Below are 22871 nucleotides of genomic sequence, written 5' to 3' on the forward strand. Positions count from 1 at the left end.
TGGGGGTGAGTGAGGCATAAATTACAGGGGGTAAATTCAAGTCATCCAGCTGCAAGTTCCTGGCGCTTTGCATTGTGGGAACACCGCGCGCTGCACCCTGGGTGACCAGCGCGGTGCGTTGTGGGTGGTCGGCGCGCTGCGCTCTGGGTGATCGGCGTGCTGCACTCTGGGTGATCCGCGCGCTGCACTCTGGGCGCAGCCTGGCCGCCGGCGCCATTTTGTGGAGCGCGGGCCCGGGCCGAGATGCTGTCGAACGCGCAGCTCCTGGATGAGTTGATGGGCCGGGACCGCAACCTGGCCCCGGACGAGAAGCGGCAGAATGTCCGCTGGGACGATGAGAGCGTGAGTCCCGGGGCCCGGAGTCGGGGTGGGGCAGGAGCCGGGCCGCTCACTCACATCCCGCTGCGGCCTGGGTGTCCTGAGGCCCAGCAGAGCCCCGGCCCGCGGCAGCAGGAGAGGCCTGGGGAAGGCGGGCCGAGGCCTGGGGAAGGCGGGCCGAGGCCTGGGGGAGTCTGGCGGCTGTGTCTCCCGTCCTGCCCCCAACACAATGTTCCTGTCAGGCTCTCCTGTCGGCTGCAGCCCCTGTGCAGAGCCCCCCCCCCCCCCCGTCCTCTTTAACAATCACAAGTCTGACCAAAGCTCTTTTTAAAAAAAAAAACATAATTATTGTTGTCACAAGTAGGCTTACATTAACACTGCAATGAAGTTACTGTGAAAATCCCCTCGTCGCCACATTCCGGCGCCTGTTCGGGTACACAGAGGGAGAATTCAGAATGTCCAATTCACCGAACCTCTCTTCCTGTGACTCCAGCGGCTTGCCGAGGTCTCCCCCACAATCAGACACATCAGTTACCTGTTGCCAGAGGTGGTTTACCTCCTGGCTCGGACTCTGCCACACCGGCCTCACATCGTGTCCACCCTCTGGAGGTGACTGTGTTTCCCCACCAGAGCAATCCGTGATCGCCAGTTAATTTGTGAGCGGTTAATCATTGATTTGTTTCCAGCCACGGAACTCAGACAGTCTTGCAGTACTTAGGAAGGTCCATTGGGAATTTGAGCAAAATAAACTTCCTGGTAGAGAATGCGATCACTCGTAAAATTAATCTCTCTGGCTTCCAGTTTTAGTTCCGAATGAGAATTTCTGTGGGGAATTTGAATGATTTTTTGATTGCACTGAGAAATCCCAGTGAATTTAGTATAAATCTGTAAAATGAAATTGGGGGCTGCAGCTTTACTATTCACTTCATTAAGCAGTCCTTCCAGTGTTGCGTAGAATCTGCACCGAAGAATGCCATTAGGTCCAACTAGCCTGCACCGACCCTCTGAAAGAGCACCCTACCTATTTCTCCGCACTATCCCTGCAACCTGAAAACCCCACCTAACCTGCACACAACGGGCAATTTAATCGTGGCCAATCCACCTAATCGACACATCTTTGGACTGACTGTGGGAGGAAACCCATGTTGACACAGGGAGAAAGTACAAACTGCACACACACACCCAAGGCCGGAATTGAACTCTGGGGCTGTGAGGCAGCAGTGATAACCACTGTGCTTCATCACATAAGGGGAACAGTGTCATGGGGAGCACTGTTTGTGGAATATCTTTTGATGTTGGTCTGTGTTGAGATCAAGCCATCCGGCATAGCAATGTACCACCGGCCTGCCTCATCTCCTTCGGGTCGCTGGAGCAGGAGCATGTATGATAGGACCTGAACGACCTCGAGTTTATTAACAAAAGTCACTGTAAACTTTTCAATATTTTGAATTATTCCGGTAAATAAATCCCAATCACACAACGGCAACAGCAAACTTTGAAAACCTCTAACATTATGGATGTTACATGTTTCACTCTTTCTGTCCGCATTATAACAGAGTGCACTTGGGTTCTGCATTTGTACCTTCAGCCGGGTAATGCTGAAAGTTGAACAATAAAGTGCGTTAGCTTGGAGCCTGTCAATGTACCTGCACATTCTCCCGCTTTCATCTATCCTGCCGACCTTCATCTCAATGTGGCTACTGTCAACAACTGAGTGGGTGTAGGATGTTGGCATTGTTTTGTCAAACTGAATATCCTGTTGTTATAACATGTCTCTTGTTAACTGAGGCTATGAACGATTTGAAAGGATGGTTGATTGTATGGTTTAAATTAATTGATTCCCGGAATGTGGGCGTCGCTGGTATTTATTGCCAGTCCCTATTTTTTCCTTGAGGCGAGTGGTGAGTCATCGCCTGGATCTGCTGCAGTCTGTGTGGTGAAGGTGTTCCCTTGGTGCTATCTGGGAGGGTGTCCTATAATTCTGACCCAGTGATGATCCAGGAACAGCGGTATAATTCCAAGTCAGGTGGTGTACGTTAGCGGGGAACTTGCAGCTAGTTTAGGAGGATTTTAGAAATAATTTATCCATATATTGGGACTTTATCTGCCTGCTCCCTTTGTCTTGATGGCAGTTTTCAGATATGTCACAAGCTCTTTGGGGAGGTGAATAACAGAGGCACCCTCACTTTCTAATTCTTTTCATCCTGAAAGCACTGACCTTTGTCAGGGGCTGTTTTAGCACAGGGCTAAATCGCTGGCTTTGAAAGCAGGCCAGCAGCACGGTTCAATTCCCGTACCAGCCTCCCCGAACAGTGGCGACTACGGGCATTTCACAGTAACTTCATTTGAAGCCTACTTGTGACAATAAGCAATTTTTATTTCACCTTTGTGGTGCGGCAAATAATCTCCAGTACTGTGCCAAGTAGCAGTGTGAATGCTTTTTTGACCAGTGACTCCTCTGGTCAAGCATTTTCCTGCTGCAGGCTTGTGTTTCTTGGAATATTTTAATGTCATTTGCACCAGGAGCTGATTGAAGTGAGTTAGTCTGGAGCACAGACCTTGATCCCACAGACAGGGAGTTTGTTGGTTTGAAGACAGTTTTGGAAGTTTTTTCTATTCTTGGACACTTCATCCCCAGGCTGTTCAATTTCTGAACAGTTCTGGATGCTGGAGTGGAGAATAACTTGATGGGACTGATTTATTTGGGAGTTATTTAGGGATGTGGCCTAGCTGATGAATGTTGTAAAAGAGAATCTGTTACTGAAATGTGTCTTGTCTTTCCAGGTGTGTAAATATTTCCTGTGTGGATTCTGTCCGGCCGAGTTATTCACTAATACACGCTCTGATTTGGGTAAGAATGCTTCGTTTTTAGTTACTATTTTACAATTATCAATGTCTTATAGTTACACTGGGGGAATGAACATGTGTGACTGGTCTGTCATTTAAAACTAGGCAGGAACTTGGTGCAGACTTAGTGACAGTATTGCAATGGGGACCTGCCCCTGTAGTTAAGGCAGGGGGCAGCACTTCCCTATGTCCCTGTTAGTTATCCTGTGATTCCTGATTGGGGTGTGTGGCTCGCTGCGGTCAGGCTTTTCGGTGGTGGCCCCCTACAGGGTAGTAATCTGCTGTAACCTGTGGTGGGCGGGCATTTAGTGGGACAGGGTGAGGACTTGCCAGTGCCTATGGACCTATATCGCAGAGAGAGATGGGAATCATTGAGTGAAGAGTTGAGCCCAGTCAGCCACCTTCAGGAGAAGGTTTAGAAAAATATTTCAGTTGTTGAGAACAATGTTCTCGCAGATTCACCAGCTGCTCCTGCTGTGACTGGGCAGCAATTAATGTATTAATGCAGTTGGTGCTGAAGGCTTATGGATTGATGTTAAAAGTGGAGATAATTGAGGAGTAGATATTCAAAACCTGTTGCTTAATATTGTGATTTCAATGCAAAAGAGTGGCAGGAGAGCAGGTCAGAGGCTGGGAATTCTGCGGTGAGTAACTCGCCTCCTGACTCCCCCAAAGCCTATCCACAAGGCACAAGTCTGGAGTGTGATGGAAAACTCCCCACTTGCCTGGATGGGTGCAGCTCCAACAACACTCAAGAAGCTCAACACCATCCAGGACAAAGCAGCCCCGCTTGATTGGCACCCCATCCACTACCGATGAACAGTAACAGCCATGTGTACCATCTACAAGATGCACTGTAGGACCAAGATTCCTTAGGCGGCACCTTCCAAACGCACGACCACTACGGTCTAGAAGGACAAGAGCAGCAGATATCTGGGAACCCCACCACCTGGAGGTTCCCCTCCAAGTCACTCACCACCCTGACTTGGAAATGTAACACTGTTCTTTCACTGTTGCTGGGTCAAAATCCTGAAACTCCTTCCCTAACAGCACCGTGCATGTACCTACATTTCAGGGACTGCAGTGGTTCAAGAAGGCAGCTCACCACCACCTTGATGGCCACTAATTCAGAGATCTGACAGGTGGAGGATGCTGTTGGATTGAACTAGCGAGGCCCACATCCCGAAAACATGAACATTAAAAAACATTAGTGTCAATTCTGTCATGCTACACGGGTTAGAAATCGACAGCAATGTTTGTGTGATTTAATCTGGTAATTGTATTCGGGAGTTTGTGTAAGGATTTAAAAAGTCAAGCATATGGGGAATTCTGACTGAGTGAGAACGGAGGAGAAGCCAAGGAGATACTGAGACCCGGAGCTGCAAATTCAGTCCCTTCTTTATAGCCCCAGTTCTGTCCTTAGTTTAATTTCCTTCGCTACTTGATCTGCACATTTTAAAAAATAAATTTAAAGTACCCAATTCATTTTTTCCAAATTGAGGGGCAATTTAGCGTGGCCAATCCACCTCGCCTGTACATCTTTGGGTTGTGGGGGTGAGACCCACGCAAACACGGGGAGAATGTGCAAACCCACACGGACAGTGACCCAGGGCTGGGATCGAACCTGGGACCTCGGCGCCGTGAGGCAGCAGTGCTAGCCACCGTGCTACCCTTTGCCCATTTATAATGTAAATTTCCAATGCCATGTCATTGTGAACGTGAAGTGACAAGTTTACAGTGGCTGCTTCCTTCAGACATAGATGTCAGGTGTTCTGGTGAAAATGAATAGGATATGTCTGTGCAGGCCTGAGACTTGTGCTGTGTTGCAATATGAATCGCTCAGTGCACCAGCCAGTACCATTCTCTACACACCAGCTGCTGGTGGATCAATGGAAGATTTGCGTCACACTATCACCCTGTGCATGTTGCCCTACTTTGGCTACGTTTTGATTCTCTCCTTATTTCCAAATCCCTTTCCCCTCCCTATCTCTAATCTCCGCTAGCCCTACAACTCTCTGAGACATCTGCTCTTCTCTAATTCTGGCACTTTGTGCACCCCCGATATTAATTGTTCCACCAGCGGTGCTTCGGTTGCTCCGGGCCCAAGCTCTGGAATTTCCTCTCCTACACCTCTCCACGTATTCATGATGTTCCTTCAGACCTATATATTCAAGAGGCGGCTGGATGTAGCACTTGGGGAGAATGGGATCAAAGGCTATGGGGAGAAAGCAGGATTTGGTATTGAGTTGGATGATCAGCCATGATGGTGATGAATGGCGGAGCAGGCTCGAAGGGCCAAAAGGCCTCCTCCTGCTCCTATCTTCTATGTATCTATCTCTTTGACCAAGCTTTTGTTCATCTGATTTGTTATTTTCCTATGTGGCTCAATGTTATATTTTCGTCTATTTGTGCACAGCAAGACTCCACAGTCAGCCGTGTGATAAATGACCAGGATTCTATTTTAGTGAAGCTGCGTGTAGGATAAATATTGTTCCTGAACCTTCTGGAGGATGTCCGTGATTGTCTTTGAATAGTGGCCATGGGACCGTTGACATCCACTTGAAAAGTTTATCGTTTCTCCTGGAAGTACCCTTTCAGTGCCGCACTGTGTGTGTTGCCCTGTATAATACGCTCGAGCATCAGAAGGGAGATTGTCTCCGGAGTGACTGCTACCCACTGAGGCAGGGCTAATTATTCAAATTTATCTGTCTGTAAAAAATAGTCTCTCTGGGAGAATGAGGACCTTCAAAAGATGATCGGGAGATGTGCCAAATGGACTGTCTTTCTTGGCCATAACTATTTTAATTTGTTTTGGATTGCAGCAGAACCGAGATGTGGTGATAAGGACCTCTGATTCTTACTGTGACTTTCATCTTTGCAGCTGTCCTTTCAAATTCAACCGCATCATCCACCTGTCTGATCTCTCTTTCGTGGCCATCCTCTCTTGTTCTATGTTTGGAGTGGGAGTTAGTATTATGTCGAGGGACCTTTGCCTCTCTAGTTAAATCACTGAGACCTCTGTTATTTCAGACTGCAGTTGTCTCTTAATTACACCTGGTTATAGAACATAAGGAGTCAATGAAGTACTTTGGAAATGTAGTCAGATTTGTAATGTAGGAAAGGTGGCCGTCAGCAGTTTGTGCACAGCAAGCTCCCACAAATAACAATGTGAAAATCATAGAATTTACAGTGCAGAAGGAGGCCATTCGGCCCATCGAGTCTGCACCGGCTCTTGGAAAGAGCGCCCTACCCAAGCCGACACCTCCACCCTATCCCCATAACCCAGTAACCCCACCCAACACTGAGGGCAATTTTGGACATAGGGGCAATTTATCATGGCCAATCCACCTAACCTGCACATCTTTGGACTGTGGGAGGAAACCGGAGCACCCGGAGGAAACCCACGAACACACGGGAAGGATGTGCAGACTCCGCACAGACAGTGACCCAAGCCGAAATCGGCTTGAAATGATCAGATAATCTCTTGATTGAAGGATAAATATTGACCGAGTCACTAGAGAGCTTGGCTGAATGCCTAATCTGCGAGAAGCGTCACAACCTTAATTTAGTTCTGTTATTTGTTGCACTCAGTACATTAATGGCAACCCACAACCAAAAACTAAAGTCATAGATGTGACGGCAGGGCACCCTGAGGTGTGGAAAGAGTCCAAACAAAAACTTCCCGCGTGTGGAGAATGTGGCTCATTTATTTTGGTCTCAGTATTACAAGTCATGGCGTTGTGTGGGGGAATAAATAGACTGTATGGTGGAGCAGAGCTCCAGTGGTTTCATTCTTTGCATCAGTGAGGTTGCTGTTTTATCTATGTAGATAATGTACTGTTACAGAACATAATCGCAGTATTGTGCTTTCTTGTTTCATTCAAAAATGTTGGGAAGCAAGAGCATGCATGCAGAAGGTAGACTCCAATCACCTGAGGGCCATAGAGCATCATGGCACAGAAAAGGACCATTGAACCTGTGCCAGGTTTTGCTGAGCTGGTTCAGAACGAATCCCATTGCATCATTTTGCAATTCCCCTGCTTCAATTGTCTCTGCACTCATTAAAAGCTCCGATGCCTCACATGCACCCTAGGTCAAAGTGCATAAACTCGACCTAAATTGTTCCCAGTCTTTCTCTTCATTTGGTTCTTCATCACTGACTCTAATCGGCCAGAATTTTAAAACAGCTTGTATTTATCACATAGAACATTACAGCGCAGTACAGGCCCTTCGGCCCTCGATGTTGCACCGACCTGTGAAACCACTCTAAAGCCCATCTACACTATTCCCTTATCGTCCATATGTCTATCCAATGACTATTTGAATGCGCTTAGTGTTGGCGAGTCCACTACTGTTGCAGGCAGTGCATTCCACGCCTTACTACTCGCTGAGTAAAGAACCTACCTCTGACATCTGTCCTATATCTATCTCCCCTCAATTTAAAGCTATGTCCCCTCGCGCTAGACATCACCATCCGAGGAAAAAGGCTCTCACTGTCCACCCTATCCAATCCTCTGATCATCTTGTATGCCTCAATTAAGTCACCTCTTAATCTTCTCTCTAACGAAAACAGCCTCAAATCCCTCAGCCGTTCCTCATAAGATCTTCCCTCCATACCAGGCAACATTCTGGTAAATCTCCTCTGCACCCTTTCCAATGCTTCCACATCCTTCCTATAATGCGGCGACCAGAATTGCACGCAATACTCCAAATGCGGCCGCACCAGAGTTTTGTACAGCTGCAACATGACCTCATGGCTCCGAAACTCAATCCCTCTACCAATAAAAGCTAACACACCGTACGCCTTCTTAGCAACCCTCTCAACCTGGGTGGCAACTGTCAGGGATCTATGTACATGGACACCGAGATCTCTCTGCTCAACCACACTGCCAAGAATCTTACCATTAGCCCAGTACTCTGTCTTCCTGTTATTCCTTCCAAAATGAATCACCTCACACTTTTCTGCATTAAACTCCATTTGCCACCTCTCAGCCCAGCGCTGCAGCTTATCTATGTCCCTCTGTAACTTGTAACATCCTTCCGCACTGTCCACAACTGTCTTCAATAAAATAATTCAAAGGTGTTTCACGGGCAAATAAAATCTGACCCCGTGCTGCATAAAGATAATGGGACAGGAGACCAAGAAATTGGTCAACGAGGAAGAACATTAGAACTAGGAGCAGGAGCCGCCCCTCGACCCCACTCTGCCATTCAATCCTGGCTGGCCTCCTCCCGGCCTCAACTCCACTTTCCTGCCTGTTCTCCATAACCCTTCAATACACTAATTTAAAATCTGCTGATGATCTCAAATTTACACAATTTCTCGGCATCCACTGAATTCCGCAGATTGACAATCCTCCTCATCTGTTTTAGTGTGGAGATGCCGGCGTTGGACTGGGGTGAGCACAGTACGAAGTCTTCCAACACCAGGTTAAAGTCCAACAGGTTTGTTTCGATGTCACTAGCTTTCGGAGCACTGCCCCTTCCTCAGGCGAATGAAGGTGCAGTGCTCCGAAAGCTAGTGTTTGAAACAAACCTGTTGGACTTTAACCTGGTGTTGTAAGAATTCTTACTCCATCTGCTTTAGATCATCTCATCATATCCTAAAGCAACAGCCTTCCCTTTTAGATTGTCCCACAAGAGGAAACATCTGCTCTGCATCTACCCTGCAATCCCCTTATCAGATATACCTCAGTTAGATCTCCCCTCATTCTTTTAAAATCTGAGAGTATCGGCCTAAATTGCTCAAACTCTTCACAGGACAAACCCTTCAAATCTGGAATCAATCTGGTGAAACTCCCTTGAACTGCCTCCAATGCCACTACATCCCTCCTCAAACAAGGAGACTAAACTGGACACCGTACACCAGGTGCAGTCTCACCAATGCCGTGTACAGTTGCAGCAACACTCCCTAATTTTATACTCTATCCCTTTAACTTGAAAGGCCAATATTCCATTTGCCTTCCTTATCACCTGCAGTATTTGCATACTCAGGGCGTATCTGCATACGGGCGGCACGGTAACCCAGTGGTTAGCACAGTTGCTTCACAGCGCCAGAGACCTGGGTTCGATTCCCAGCTTGGGTCACTCTGTGCAGAATCTGCACGTTCTCCCCGTGTCTGCGTGGTTTTACTAAGAAATATATTTTCTATCCATGCCGTTGTCTCTGACTACACACAATCTCTTTAGTTTTGTATAAATTTGTCATTGTTTCCTTGCACTGAAACTCCCATGTCTTTGTTCGTAAAACCAAATCGCTATCCATCTTTTGTGACTTCCTCTAGCGCAACCTGTACTTTGAAGGAATGAAAGTTCTGAAATGCAACCTCTGTGTGGGAGTGTCTACCATAGAATCCCTCTGGTGCAGAAGGAGGACATTCGGCCCATCGAGTGCACCGGCCCTTGGAAAAAGCGCAGTACTTTAGCCCACACCTCAGCCATAACCCTGTAACCCCATCTGGCCTTTTTGGACACTAAGGGACAATTTATCACGGCCAATCCACCTAACTTAGGAGGAAACCGGAGCTCCCGGAGGAAACCCACGCAGACACGGAGTGAACGTGCAAACCCCACGCAGACAGTCACCTGCCGCTGTGAGGCAGCAGTGCTAACCACTGTGCCACCCTGGATCTGCACTATGGACTTGATGGGCATTTTATTGAGCTGAGTGATTTATTGTGGGCTTGCGGTAAAATGGGAGCTGATCATTCACGGCAGATGCACCATTTAAGATGATTTTTGCTTTTTCTGTTTTAGGTCCCTGTGAAAAGATTCACGATGACAACCTGCGCAAATAGTAAGTTTCTGTTTTTTGGGTTCCTGTGACCTCTCCCAATTTGTGCAGCAGCTAGTTACCATTTCCGTTTCTCCCACAGTTACGAGAAGAGCTCTCGTTTTATGAAAGTGGGATACGAGAAGGATTTCCTGCGTTACCTGCAAAATCTGATGGCAGATGTGGAGCGGCGGATTCGCCGAGGTCACGCTCGGTTGGCACTGTCCCAAAACACCACAACTGGAACGACGGTGAGTGGTGGGGCATTGAGTCACTGAGAACAGCGGATAAATGTTCCCAAATCCCACCAGTAAAACTCTGTCCAATTATACAGCTATGGACAAAATTGCTGGGAGCGTGTCTAATGTGGGTGGTTTGTCGAAAACACACAAAGAGGGGGCTGTGTCTGCAGTGAGGGCTGTGGGAAGGGGTGGATGTGTAATGGGTGGGGGCTGGGTGGTTTGCGTAGGTAGGGGAAGTGCATGGGGTCTGGTGTAATGGAGGCCTAGGGGAGAGGCAGGTGTGTAATGGGGGCCTAGGGGAGGGGTGGGTGTGTAATAAGGCCTGGGGAAGGGGCAGGTGTGTAATGGGGGCCTGGGGAAGGGGCAGGTGTGTAATGGGGGTCTGGGGGAGGGGTGGGTGTGTAATGGGGGCGGGGTGGGTGCGTAATGGGGGCCTGGAGAAGGGGCAGGTTGTAATGGGGGCGGGGTGGGTGAGCAATGGGGGCTTGGGGGTGGGGCGGGTGCGTAGTGGGGTGGGTGTGAATGGGGCATTTTGGAGGGGCAGGTGTGTAATGGTCTGGGGGAGGGGTGGGTGTGTAATGGGGGCGGGGTGGGTGCGTAATGGGGGCCTGGGGAAGGGACAGGTGTGTAATGGGGGTCTGGGGGAGGGATGGGTGCGTAATGGGGGCCTGGGGAAGGGACAGGTGTGTAATGGGGGTCTGGGGGAGGGGTGGGTGTGTAATGGGGGCGGGGTGGGTGCGTAATGGGGGCCTGGGGAAGGGACAGGTGTGTAATGGGGGTCTGGGGGAGGGGTGGGTGTGTAATGGGGGCGGGGTGGGTGCGTAATGGGGGCCTGGGGAAGGGGCAGGTGTGTAATGGGGGCTTGGGAGCGGGGCGGGTGAGTAATGGGGGGTGGGGTGGGTGTGAATGGGGCATTTAGGAGGGGCAGGTGTGTAATGGGGGTCTGGGGGAGGGGTGGGTGTGTAATGGGGGTGGGGTGGGTGCGTAATGGGGGCCTGGGGAAGGGGCAGGTGTGTAATGGGGGCTTGGGAGCGGGGCGGGTGAGTAATGGGGGGGTGGGGTGGGTGTGAATGGGGCATTTAGGAGGGGCAGGTGTGTAATGGGGGTCTGGGGGAGGGTGCATTATGGGGGCCGGGGGGAAATGTGGTTTGTTGGGAGTGTGTGTAATGTGGAGTTCGGCTGATTAGTTGCTAATCTGCTAGTTTTCCTTACAGACTGGAGGACCTGTGAGTAAGAATGAAGAGAAAGGCCAGGTTCTAACAGAGAAAATTGAAGAACTCCTGGAACAGGTAAAAGCTGAGGACATGTCTGCTCTAACTTTGGAAAGAGGGTGTCACAGAAAGGCCCATTGCGTCTGCCTGTCAAAAACAACCACCTAACTATTCCAATCCCATTTCCCAGCACTTGGCCCACTGCCTTTTATGCCCTGGGATCGCAAGTGCACATCTAAATACTTCCAAATGTTATGTCCACCACCCTTTCAGGCTGCGAGTTCCAAACTCCCACCACCCTCTGGGTAAAAAAAAAACCCTTCCTCACATCCCCTCTAAACCTCCTGCCCCTTACCTTAAATCAGTGCCCCCTGGTTCCACCAAGGGGAAAACTTTCTTCCTGTATACTGTATGCCTCATAATTTTATACATCTCAACCATGTTCCCCCTCCATCTCCTCTGCTAGCACAGTGGTTAGCACTGTTGCTTCACAGCTCCAGGGTGCCAGGTTCGATTCCCGGTTTGAGTCACTGTCTGTGCGGAGTCTGCACGTTCTCCCCGTGTCTGCGTGGGTTTCCTCCGGGTGCTCCGGTTTCCTCCCACAAGTCCTGAAAGACGTGCTGTTGGTGAATTGGACATTCTGAATTCTCCCTCTGTGTACCCGAACAGGCGACGGAATGTGGTGACTAGGGGCGTTTCACAGTAACCTCATTGCAGTGTTAATGTAATCCTACTTGTGACCGTAATAAAGATTATTATTGTCCAAGGAAAACAACCCCAGTCTATCCAATCTCTCTCCATAACTAACACTCTCCAGCCCTGGTAAATCTCCTCTGCACCCTTCCCAGTCGATCACATCCCTCCTGTAATGTGGATTCTGGAACTGCACACAATACTCCAGCTGTGGCCTAACCAATGTTTTGTACAGGGTGCTTTTTAGATTTCCAGAACTTTCTTCCTGACCCGTCTTCCCGCTTCCTGTTGGCAGCCCCAGGAGTACTGGCTCTGATATCTGTCACTCACCAGCGCCACACTACACTGAGTAAAGGCAGGGATTGGTGCTGAGTTTCCCATCACTGATACATTGCAAGGTGCCTTGAGTGACAAAGCCATTGAGATCATAAAGATTAAGAATAAGTGGAAATGTAATGTGGTTGATACGTGAGGCTGGACTGAGGAGGTTTTAGAAGTAATAGAATTTACAGTGCAGAAGGAGGCCATTCGGCCCATCGAGTCTGCACCGGCTCTTGGAAAGAGCACCCTACCCAAGGTCAGCACCTTCACCCTATCCCCATAATCCAGTAACCCCACCCAACACTAAGGGCAATTTTGGACACTAAGGGCAATTTATCATGGCCAATCCACCTAATCTGCACGTCTTTGGACTGTGGGAGGAAACTGGAGCACCCGGAGGAAACCCACGCAGACACGGGGAGGATGTGCAGACTCCGCACAGACAGAGACCCAAGCCGGAATCAAACCTGGGACCCTGGAGCTGTGAAGCAACAGTGCTAACCACAATGCTACCGTGCTGCCATTAGCTTGGGTGTGTTATTGAATCAGAGTGATTGTGTGTGGGAGTGGTGTGCGTCTGTGTGGGAGGCATGTTGTTTCCTGAACCATTCCGTTCACATGGTGGGTCTTTGCAGATAGACAGCAGCCTCACTGCTCTAACTGTGACTCCGTGGGTAACAGGAGCCACTCCAGACACTGGAATACACACATTGAGGCTGGCCGGCCCTCCGGTGTGGTGCACTGCGCTATCGGCCGTGCTGCCTTTAGACCCGGTGTTAAGCTATGGTCCACTCTGCCCCGTCAGATAGATGGAAAGGATTCTTTGGCCACTATTTTGAGGAAGAGCAGGTGATTTCTCCCCGGTCACCCGACTAAAACTTATGCCTCAATCAACGTCACAAGGATAGATGATCTGTCATTATCACAATGCTGCTTGTGGGAGCTTGCTGTGCACAAATTAGCTGCTGTGTTTCCCACATTACGACTGACTGCACTTTAAAGCAGTGTTCTTCAAACTTTTTTCCCGGGGACCCACTTTTACCAAGTGGCCGACCTGTGCGACCCGCGCCGGCCGACCCGTGCGACCCGCGCCGTGCGACCCGCGCCTGCCTTGTTTTCTACTGACAAAAATGGAGGAAATGGTTTTGGGTCCCTTTGGCTCCTGTACCCACTCCTCCAATGGAACCTGTTGGATGAAGGTGAAGCCTTCCGGTGTCAGAAAGTATGGAGTCTCCATCTGTAAAAAAATTTCCTGTAAAATTTTTATCAAATAAACCCCCCCCCCCCCCCCCGAACTTGTAAAAAAAAAAATGAAAAAAGTAAAAATGAATAAAACCGCCCCGAATTTGTAAAACAAAAAGCTGCAGCCGTTTAAAAAAAAAAGCGGCCGCACTGCGCATGCGTGCCCGATCATTGGTGCGCGTGCGCATAGTTTTGCGCCGATGATCTGGCACGCATGCGCAGTGCGGCCGGTTTTTTTTTGACATGTTCGTGGCCATTTTGAAGGCCACTTGCAGCCGGCATTATTAACAGCCGACTGTTGGGCGATCGGGAGCACCGTGACCGACGGCTCCGCGACCCTCCCGACACCCGCCCGCGACCCACTTGCGGGTCGCGCCCCTGAGTTTCACCATGCCTGCTTTAAAGTATTTAATTGGCTGTAAAGCTTTGAGGAGTGAAAGGTATAAAGTGACTTTATTTTATTTTCTCTCAGATTGAGGAACTGGGTTCTGAGGGGAAGGTGGAAGAGGCCCAGGGGATGATGAAACTTGTGGAGCAACTGAAGGATGAGCGAGAGCAACTGCGATCCGCCAGCTCGGTGAGTCTTGCTCTGCTTTACCATCGTTCACGCTATCATGTGGTTAGAAGCATCTATCTATATGTTTCCTTTCAAATGATTCTGCAGACCATCGAGAGCTTTGCGGCCCAGGAGAAGCAGATGGAGGTGTGCGAAGTGTGCGGCGCATTCCTCATCGTGGGAGATGCACAGTCCAGGGTTGATGATCACTTAATGGGGAAGCAGCACATGGGCTATGCGAAGATCAAAGCAACAGTTGAGGAACTGAAGGTTAGTGCAGAGCTGACCTGTTCCAATGGCACTCTGGTTAGAGCCCTCCGGAGTAATTGTTCTGCTCCGGGAATTGCACTCAGGAAAGAGTAGACTGGTCTTGCAGGGGATGCAGGGCTCGAGGAGTAACCGGTTATTTCGCTGGCCAATAAACCTGGTGTTTTTTGGATTAATTCACTGGATCCAGGCATTGCTGTCAAAGCTGAGCATTTCATCCCCATCCTTACCCTGGACAAGTTGGTGACCTGCCACTTTTAGCTGCTGCAGTTAGGGAGCGGATTCCAGCATTTTGACCCAGTGACAGACTGATATAGTTACAAAGCATCAGTGACAGACTGATGTAGTTACAAAGCAGGATGGTTTAGGGCTTGGATGAGATCTGACAGGTGCTGGAGTTCTTACGCATCTGCTGTTCTCTTTCTAGGTGTTCGAGTTGTCGGGTTTGGCTGGTGCTGTGAAGGGGGGGTTTGCTAAGATGCGGCAGTACATACTGTAGATGCTGCCACTTTGAGGGAGGTGAATGCTTAATGTGGTGGATGGAGTGCTAATCAAGCAGGTTGCTTTTGTTCTGGATGGTGTTGAGCTTCTTGTGTTGTTGGAGCTGCTCATCCAGGCAAGTGGGGAGTATTCCATTACATTTCTGACTTGTGCCTTGTACATGGTGAACAGGCTTTGGGGGGTCAAGCATTGGGTTACTCAGCACAGGATTCCCAGCCTCTGGTCTGCTCTTGTCTCCACAGTATTTCTATGGTTAGTCCAGGTCAGTTTCTGGTTATTGGTAACCCCCAGGATGTTGACAGTGGAGGATTTGGTGAGGGTAATGCCATTGAATGACCAGGGGACGATGGTCTGATTCTCTCTTATGGAGATGGTCCCGGCACTTGTGTGGTGCAAATGTAGCCACTTGTCAGCCCGAGCCTGGATATAGTCCAGTTCTTGCTGCGTTTGGACACAAACTGCTGCAGTGCCTGAGGTGTTGTTAATTGAAGTAAACTTTGTGTAGTATTGGTTTGCGGCCTTGCGTGTTTAGTGTTTTATTTCTGTCCAGGAGAAGGTCCGGAAGAAGACCGAAGAGCCAGAACGTGATGACAAATTAAAACGAGAGAGAGAAGAACGGGAGCTGGAACGGGAGCGAGAGAGGGAGGAACGGGAGAAGAAACGGCGGAGGGAAGAGGAGGAGAAGGAGCGCGAGCGAGAGGCGCGGCGGAGAAGGAGCCATTCGCGGAGCCGGCATTCCCATTCCAGCCGCACGTCTGACAGGAGGCGAAGCAGGTCCCGAGAGCGCAAACGGTCACGCAGTAAGGAACGGGAAAAGAAACGGAGCAGGTATGAAACAGCAGCCGTCGTGGAGAGCTTAGTTTACAGAACATTCTAGAGAACGGGAACTGACCCTTCAGCCCAACTGTCGTGCTGCTGTTAATGGCCCACAAACCTCCCCATATTGATTAATCTCCAATGGCATCTCCTCTGTGTTTGTATAATTTTCCCACAATCCCATGCGGCCAGCGCGAAGGTAGACATGGTGACATAGTGGTTACACTGCTGCCCCATAACTCCAGGGACCTGGGTTTGGTTCTCGTGAATGTCTGTGTGGAGTTTATATATTCTCCCCGTGTCACTGCGTTGGTTTCCTCCCACAATCCAAGGATGTGCAGGCTAGGTGGATTGGCCATGGTCAATGCGCAAAGTTACAGGACGAGGGTGGGGGAGTGGGTCTAGGTAGGGTGCTCTTTCAGTGGGTCGGTGCAGACTCGATGGACCTAATGGTCTTCTGCACTGTAGGGATTCTACGATATTTGTCTCATCCACTCCTTGTGGCTGTGCATTCAATTGGAACTTTAATCAATTCAAGTTGTGAGTGACTGATGGGAACCTCTCGCCTGTTTTTTCCTCTTCCTGAAGGTGATCATCCACATGGTTGTGACTCACAATCTGCAATGTGTCCTCTAGATGCCCTAACTTGACATGTCAGCCTAAACAAGCCGGCAATGTCTGCTGTTCAACCGTGGGCGCAGTCCTGCTACTCTTGCTCCTGTTGGACATTGAATTCACAAGATGGAGCCACCGACCAACCAGTGTGTTTAGCGCTTTCTTTATGGAGTCTCTGTGAGCAGGAGGGTCAGTGGCAAGCGGGAGGTTTGGAAGGGAGGGTGCTGGCAGGAGGGTCAGTGAGGGAGGTGGTGAGCGGGAGGGTCAGTGAGGGAGGTGGCGAGCGGGAGGGTCAGTGAGGGAGGTGGTGAGCGGGAGGGTCAGTGAGGGAGGTGGTGAGCGGGAGGGTCAGTGAGGGAGGTGGTGAGCGGGAGGGTCAGTGAGGGAGGTGGTGAGCGGGAGGGTCAGTGAGGGAGGTGGTGAGCGGGAGGGTCAGTGAGGGAGGTGGTGAGCGGGATGTTTGGGAGGAAGGATGCTGGCAGGAGGGTCAGTGAGGGAGGTGGCGAGTGGGAGGGTGATGACAGTAGGGCCTGGTGAGGGAGGTGGCGAGCAGGAGGATGCTGGCAGGAGGGTCAGTGAGGGAGGTGGCGAGTGGGAGATTTGGAGGGAGGTGGCGAGCGGGAGGTTTGGAGGGAGGTGGCGAGCGGGAGGTTTGGAGGGAGGTGGCGAGCGGGAGGATGCTGGCAGGAGGGTCAGTGAGGGAGGTGGCGAGCGGGAGGTTTGGAGGGAGGTGGCGAGCGGGAGGTTTGGAGGGAGGTGGCGAGCGGGAGGATGCTGGCAGGAGGGTCAGTGAGGGAGGTGGCGAGCGGGAGGTTTGGAGGGAGGGTGCTGGAGAGAAGTTGGGCCAGTCAGTATCACTGATCTCATTGTTACAGCTGCATTTGTAGAATTCTTCAAGGAAGATTGATCCCAAAGACATTTGACACTTTAAATACACACATTTCCAGAGGGTTTGTGATAAATTTTGGATTCCTACCCCAGTCTTTAATATTGCAACGGTTCCTGAAGTTGGGGGCCATTTTTAACCATGTCTCCGTCCAAATACTATCCCTAATTTACTTTATAATTCACAACCATTTATTTAAAAATAATGAACCGGTTTATTATTTTCTAATTCTTGTGTTTATTAATCTCCTTATGTGGTTCGGTGTCAGCCGATGTTGAATAATTGCCCCTGTGAAAAAGCCTTGGACATTTTACTCTATAAAGGTTGCCTCATAGATAATACGGTGTTGTTTCATGTTGAGGTTATTATATCTCGCACCATTCTAGGAAAGTTTTGTTGGTTCTGTTAGACCCGTTCACTGTTGTACCGTTTTGAAGTGTGCACTACAATTTTGATTTGAAAAAGGGGTGAAGATCACCGAAGCAGAGAGCGCTCGGAGAGGAGCAGAGACCGGTCGGAAAGGAAACACCGGTCTCGGAGTCGAGAACGCCGCAGATCACGGAGCCGGGATGTCAGGTCACACAAACACAGGAGCAGGAGCAGGGAGAAAGAAAGGAGGTCAAAGGACAAAGGTAAAGAGATGCCGGATTCACTTGGTTGTGTGTTTCTAGGGGTTATATATGCAGTGTTAAGATCCCATCAGATACTCCTGGACACCCAGGGCCCAGAATGGAACCTTGGCTCAATAGAACGGAACTTTTATTTGTTTTGTTTCGAAACGTGGATGAACAATCACGGGGCTGCCAATTAACTTTCAACAAAAGAATCAAACATTTATTAAACATGAAAAGATTTGACTATAACATAATATTCCTTCACCCCACCTATATCTTCACAGATGTGCACAGATTTTCAAGGATAACAGGTGACAAAATATATCTTTTACTATAATGTACGGTAGCACAGTGGTTAGCACAGTTGCTTCACAGCTCCAGGGTCCCAGGTTCAATTCCCCGCTGGGTCACTGTCTGTGCGGAGTCTGCACGTTCTACCCGTGTCTGCGTGGGTTTCCTCCGGGTGCTCCGGTTTCCTCCCACAGTCCAAAGATGTGCGGGTTAGGTGGATTGGCCATGATAAATTGCCCTTAGTGTCCAAAGAAAAGGTGAATTGGCGTTACTGGGTTAAGGGGATGGGGTGGAGGAGGTGTATGCTAGAGTGAGGTGCTCTTTCCAAGGGCCGGTGCATCCTCGATGGGCTGAATGGCCTCCTTCTGCGCTGTAAATTCTATGATTCTATGAATGTTCTTGGTAAGTACACAGTCCATGTAAACCAACAGGCCAACTGTAGTCTGACACACCACACTGTGAAACCAAGTGATAGATGCCGCCCAATATAATGGCTGGTTTCTCATCAAATTTCCCCCCCCCCCCCCCCCAGATGCTTGTCACACTGAGATAACTGATCTCATTGGCACTCTGGTTTTCCCATGAGTCTTCATTTTCACGCTGTACACCCTTTAATTACAATGCAGGCACAGTTTAAAGTGATCAAAACCCACAGACATGCAGGTACCTTGTTAATATGAAGCCAACTAAGCTTTCAACCATTGTACAAAAACACAAATTTAAACTTACTTAAAGCTATTCACTATTTTAATACCCACAAATACAAACAGATTATTTAAAACTACCTGTGTTTGCTGACAATGTTTCGGTGGCTTTACTAGGATAGTGGGAATTCCCATGATGCAGGGTGCCATCGATTACACACGTGGCTTTGTGGCACCACATCTGAATGCAGAGGTGGATAGAATCTGCTCCCTGAATGTGCAGCCAATGTAACTAGAAGGCGAAAGGCACCAGGGTGGGACTGGTGGAGGAAGGTGAGAAATGGGCAGGTGCATGTGGATCAGCTCGCTCTACCGTGTTTCTAATACCCACAAGATTATTTACAACCACCTGTGTTTCCCGACAGCAGCAGCTTTCTGCTGATTTGCCTGAACCTCCTCTCTCCACGTGGAGCCTGTTATGTTGAGGTGTTTGGTGCAACTGCAGAGTTGGAGCTGTTGTTTAAAGTAAATCTGAAGCAGTGGTGTTTCTGCACATATCACTGAGTAATCCTGTGTGTGTGGGTGTGTGTGACCGATATCTGCCGGTTTCCCTGCTCACACTCTGGTCTCTACCGGGACAGACAATCTTGGTGCCTCGTCCTTACCACAAAGAACAACAAAGAACAAAGAAATGTACAGCACAAGAACAGGCCCTTCGGCCCACCAAGCCCGTGCCGACCATGCTGCCCGACTAAACTACAATCTTCTACACTTCCTGGGTCCGTATCCCTCTATTCCCATCCGATTCATGTATTTGTCAAGATGCCCCTTAAATGTCCCTATCGTCCCTGCTTCCACCACCTCCTCCGGCAGCGAGATCCAGGCACCCACTTCCCTCTGCGTAAAAAAACTTGCCTCGTACATCTACTCTAAACCTTGCCCCTCTCACCTTAAACCAATGCCCACTAGTAATTGACCCCTCTACCCTGGGGAAAAGCCTCTGACTATCCACTCTGTCTATGCCCCTCATAATTTTGTATACCTCTATCAGGTCTCCCCTCAACCTCCTTCGTTCCAGTGAGAACAAACCACATTGAATATCGAAGAATCTTTGGGATATGTCAATAGCTCCTCTCTTACCAAAGTCAGGTATGCTTTGTCCGACTGGACTGCAAGCTCGTTCTTGCTAAATATTTATTACAAATCCCTAGTTATGTTGCAAGGCAATGATTGGTGATATATTTTTTTAAATAAATGCTTTTTATTGGGTTTTTGAATAAAGTATATTTACCGTTATGTACACAATATGTTTACATAGAAGAGAAGGGACAACACACAAAAAGCAAAACAAACAACAAAAAAGTTGGAATAAAATAACTGGTAGGGTTTATGTCATAGAATTTACAATGCAGAAGGAGGCCATTCGGCCCATCGAGTCTTGGAAAGAGCACCCTACCCAAGGTCAACACCTCCACCCTATCCCCATAACCCCCCACCCAACACTAAGGGCAATTTATCATGGCCAATCCACCTAACCTGCACATCTTTGGACTGTGGGAGGAAACCGGAGCACCCGGAGGAAACCCACGCGCACACAGGGAGGATGTGCAGACTCCGCACAGACAGTGACCCAAGCCGGAATCGAACCTGGGACCCTGGAGCTGTGAAGCAATTGTACTATCCACAAGGCTACCGTGCTAGCCATGTGCTAGCGCAACAGCAGCTCTGTACAATTGGCAGTATTGTTTTTAGCACATAAGTGGGCATCTGTTTGTGGTGGGGGGGTACATATACATTTGGGCACCGGGGAACAAATACAGAACAATTACAGAGGGCAATACGCGAATGGGTCTGGTGTTGGTGTTGTCGCTTGCTACTCCTGGACTGATTTCGCTGCCATTGTCGTCACAAACATACCACAAAAAACAAATAAAATAAAGTAACTGGTAGGGTATGCACCAGCTCAACAGCAGCAACTCCAACTCTGTACAATTGGCAAAATTATTTACAACACGTAAGTAGGCATCTGTTGGTGGTGGGGTGGGTGGAGACTGGGGGGGTAGATATACTTTTGGGTGTCGGAGAAACAATTACAGAGGGCAATACGTGAATGGGTCTGGTGTTGGTGTTGTCACTTCTCCCGGGTGGATTTCGCTGCCGTTGTCGTCTCGCGCTCACCTCCGCTTCAGCCGTTCGTCCCGTCTTTTGCCTGGATTCTCTGTGCTCTCTGTTCCTGTAGATGCCAAGTTTGTTATCATTTTCCCTGCCTACACCCCCCCCAACCTCTCTGGTTCCCCTCTATTGTTCCCTGTCTTCTCACTCTTTCCCCCTCCTTCCTCCCCATCTCCTGTGGTTCACCTTTCTTTACTCTTAGGTTTAGCTGTCCCCCTCCCTCTCATGCCTCGGCTACTTTCCCCTGATTCTTGGCTACCTGGCTATTCTTCTGCTTGTTCGTTGGCCACAAACAGGTCCCGGAACAATTGGGTGAATGGCTCCCACGTTCTGTGGAAGCCGTCTGACCCTCGGATGGCAAATTTGATTTTCTCCATTTGGAGAGATTCCGAGATGTTGGACAGCCAGTCTGCAGCTTTGGGTGGTGCTGCTGACCGCCAACCAGTCTGCAGCTTTGGGGGGGCTGACCGCCAGCCAGTCTGCAGCTTTGGGCGGTGCTGCTGACCGCCAGCCGAACAGGATTCTGCGGCGGGTGATCGGGGGGGGGCAAAGGCAAGGGCGTCCGCCCTCCTCCCCAGGAATAGATCTGGCTGGTCTGATACCCAGAAGACCGCCATATTCGGGCATGGCGCCACCCTCATCCCCACCACTTTGGACATTGCCTCGAAGAAGGCTGTCCAGTACCCCGCAAGTCTGGGGCAAGACCAGAACATGTGGGCATGGTGGCCGGGCCTCCCTGGCACCGTTCACATCTATCCTCCACCTCCGGGAAGAACCTACTCATACGGGTCCTTGTTAAGTGGGCTCTGTGTACCACTTTAGTTGCGTCAGGCTGAGCCTTGCGCACGTGGAGGTGGAGTTGACCCTATGCAGTGCTTCGCTCCAGAGTCCCCACCCGATTTCAATCCCCAGGTCTTCCTCCCATTTCTTTCTTGTTGCCTCCAGTACGGTGTCGGCCCTCTCTACCCGTCATACATGTCACTTAAGTTTCCTTTATCGAGGATGCTTGCCAGTCATGCCTGTTGTGGCGGTTGTGGGTACGTCCTTGTCTCCTTTCGTAGGAAGTTTTTGAGTTGCAAATACCTTGGCTCGTTCCCCCTGGCCAGCTGGATTTTCTCTCAGTTGGTCCATTGTTGCGATCCTGCCGTCCGTGTATAGGTCCCTGACTGTCAGTGTCCCTCCGTCCTGTCCCCACCTTTTGAAGGTGGCGTCAGTCAGCGCTGGTGTGAACCTATGGTTGTTGCAGACTGGAGCTTTGTCCGACATTTTGGTCAGGCCAAATTGCTGCCGTAGTTGGTTCCAGGACTGGTGAGTGGCTGTCATCACCGGGCTGCTGGAGTGTTTTTTGGGTGGGGATGGGAGTGCCGTCGTGGCGAGGGCCCGGAGGGAGATTCCCATGCAGGAGGCCTCTTCCGCGCGCACCCACTCGGCTTCTGGCTCCTTGATCCATCCCCTTATTCGCTCGGCCGTCGCCACCCAGGGTAGAATTGTAGGTTTGGGAGGGTTAGCACCCCCCCCCCCCCCCCCGGATTTTGTTTTTTGTAGGACCTTCTTTGGGATCCTAGCATTCTTTCCCCCCCCCCCCCCCCCCCATATGAACGCCATGATTAGTTTGCCTAGTGCTTTGAAAAAGGCCTTGGGGTTGTCGATCGGGATGGATCTAAGTAGGAAGAGGTACCTGGGCAGTACATTCGCTTTGATTGTCTGGACTCTCCCCGCGAGGGAGAGTGGGAGTGTGTTCATCTTTGCAGGTCCGTTTTTTACTTCCTCTGTCAGACTGGTGAGGTTCCATTTGTGGATCCCTTTCCAGTCATGGGCTATTTGGATCCCCAGGTAGCGGAATTTGTGTCGGGCTTGTTTAAA

At 49.8% G+C, this 22871-nt stretch overlaps 1 protein-coding gene across 3 annotated transcripts in view; it reads left to right on the forward strand.

Moving 5' to 3' along the window:
* Positions 1 to 168: 168 nt before the first annotated feature.
* LOC140395727 (luc7-like protein 3) overlaps positions 169 to 22871 on the forward strand; it is a 28336-nt gene continuing 5633 nt past the window's right edge. For 2 of the 3 annotated variants that reach the window (XR_011936287.1, XM_072483870.1), the window contains exons 1-9: positions 169 to 342; positions 3103 to 3169; positions 9922 to 9961; positions 10041 to 10188; positions 11394 to 11468; positions 14119 to 14223; positions 14311 to 14472; positions 15521 to 15798; positions 17753 to 17919. Coding sequence is in view for 2 of the 3 variants with exons in the window: in XM_072483870.1 (XP_072339971.1) it covers positions 244 to 342; positions 3103 to 3169; positions 9922 to 9961; positions 10041 to 10188; positions 11394 to 11468; positions 14119 to 14223; positions 14311 to 14472; positions 15521 to 15798; positions 17753 to 17919 (1141 nt within the window). In the remaining variant the exon portion in view is untranslated. The remainder of the gene's footprint in view (positions 343 to 3102; positions 3170 to 9921; positions 9962 to 10040; positions 10189 to 11393; positions 11469 to 14118; positions 14224 to 14310; positions 14473 to 15520; positions 15799 to 17752; positions 17920 to 22871) is intronic. The other variant, XM_072483871.1, reaches the window with a different exon arrangement.

Source organism: Scyliorhinus torazame, chromosome 18 (assembly GCF_047496885.1).
Source record: "Scyliorhinus torazame isolate Kashiwa2021f chromosome 18, sScyTor2.1, whole genome shotgun sequence".
Taxonomy (NCBI): Eukaryota; Metazoa; Chordata; class Chondrichthyes; order Carcharhiniformes; family Scyliorhinidae; genus Scyliorhinus; species Scyliorhinus torazame.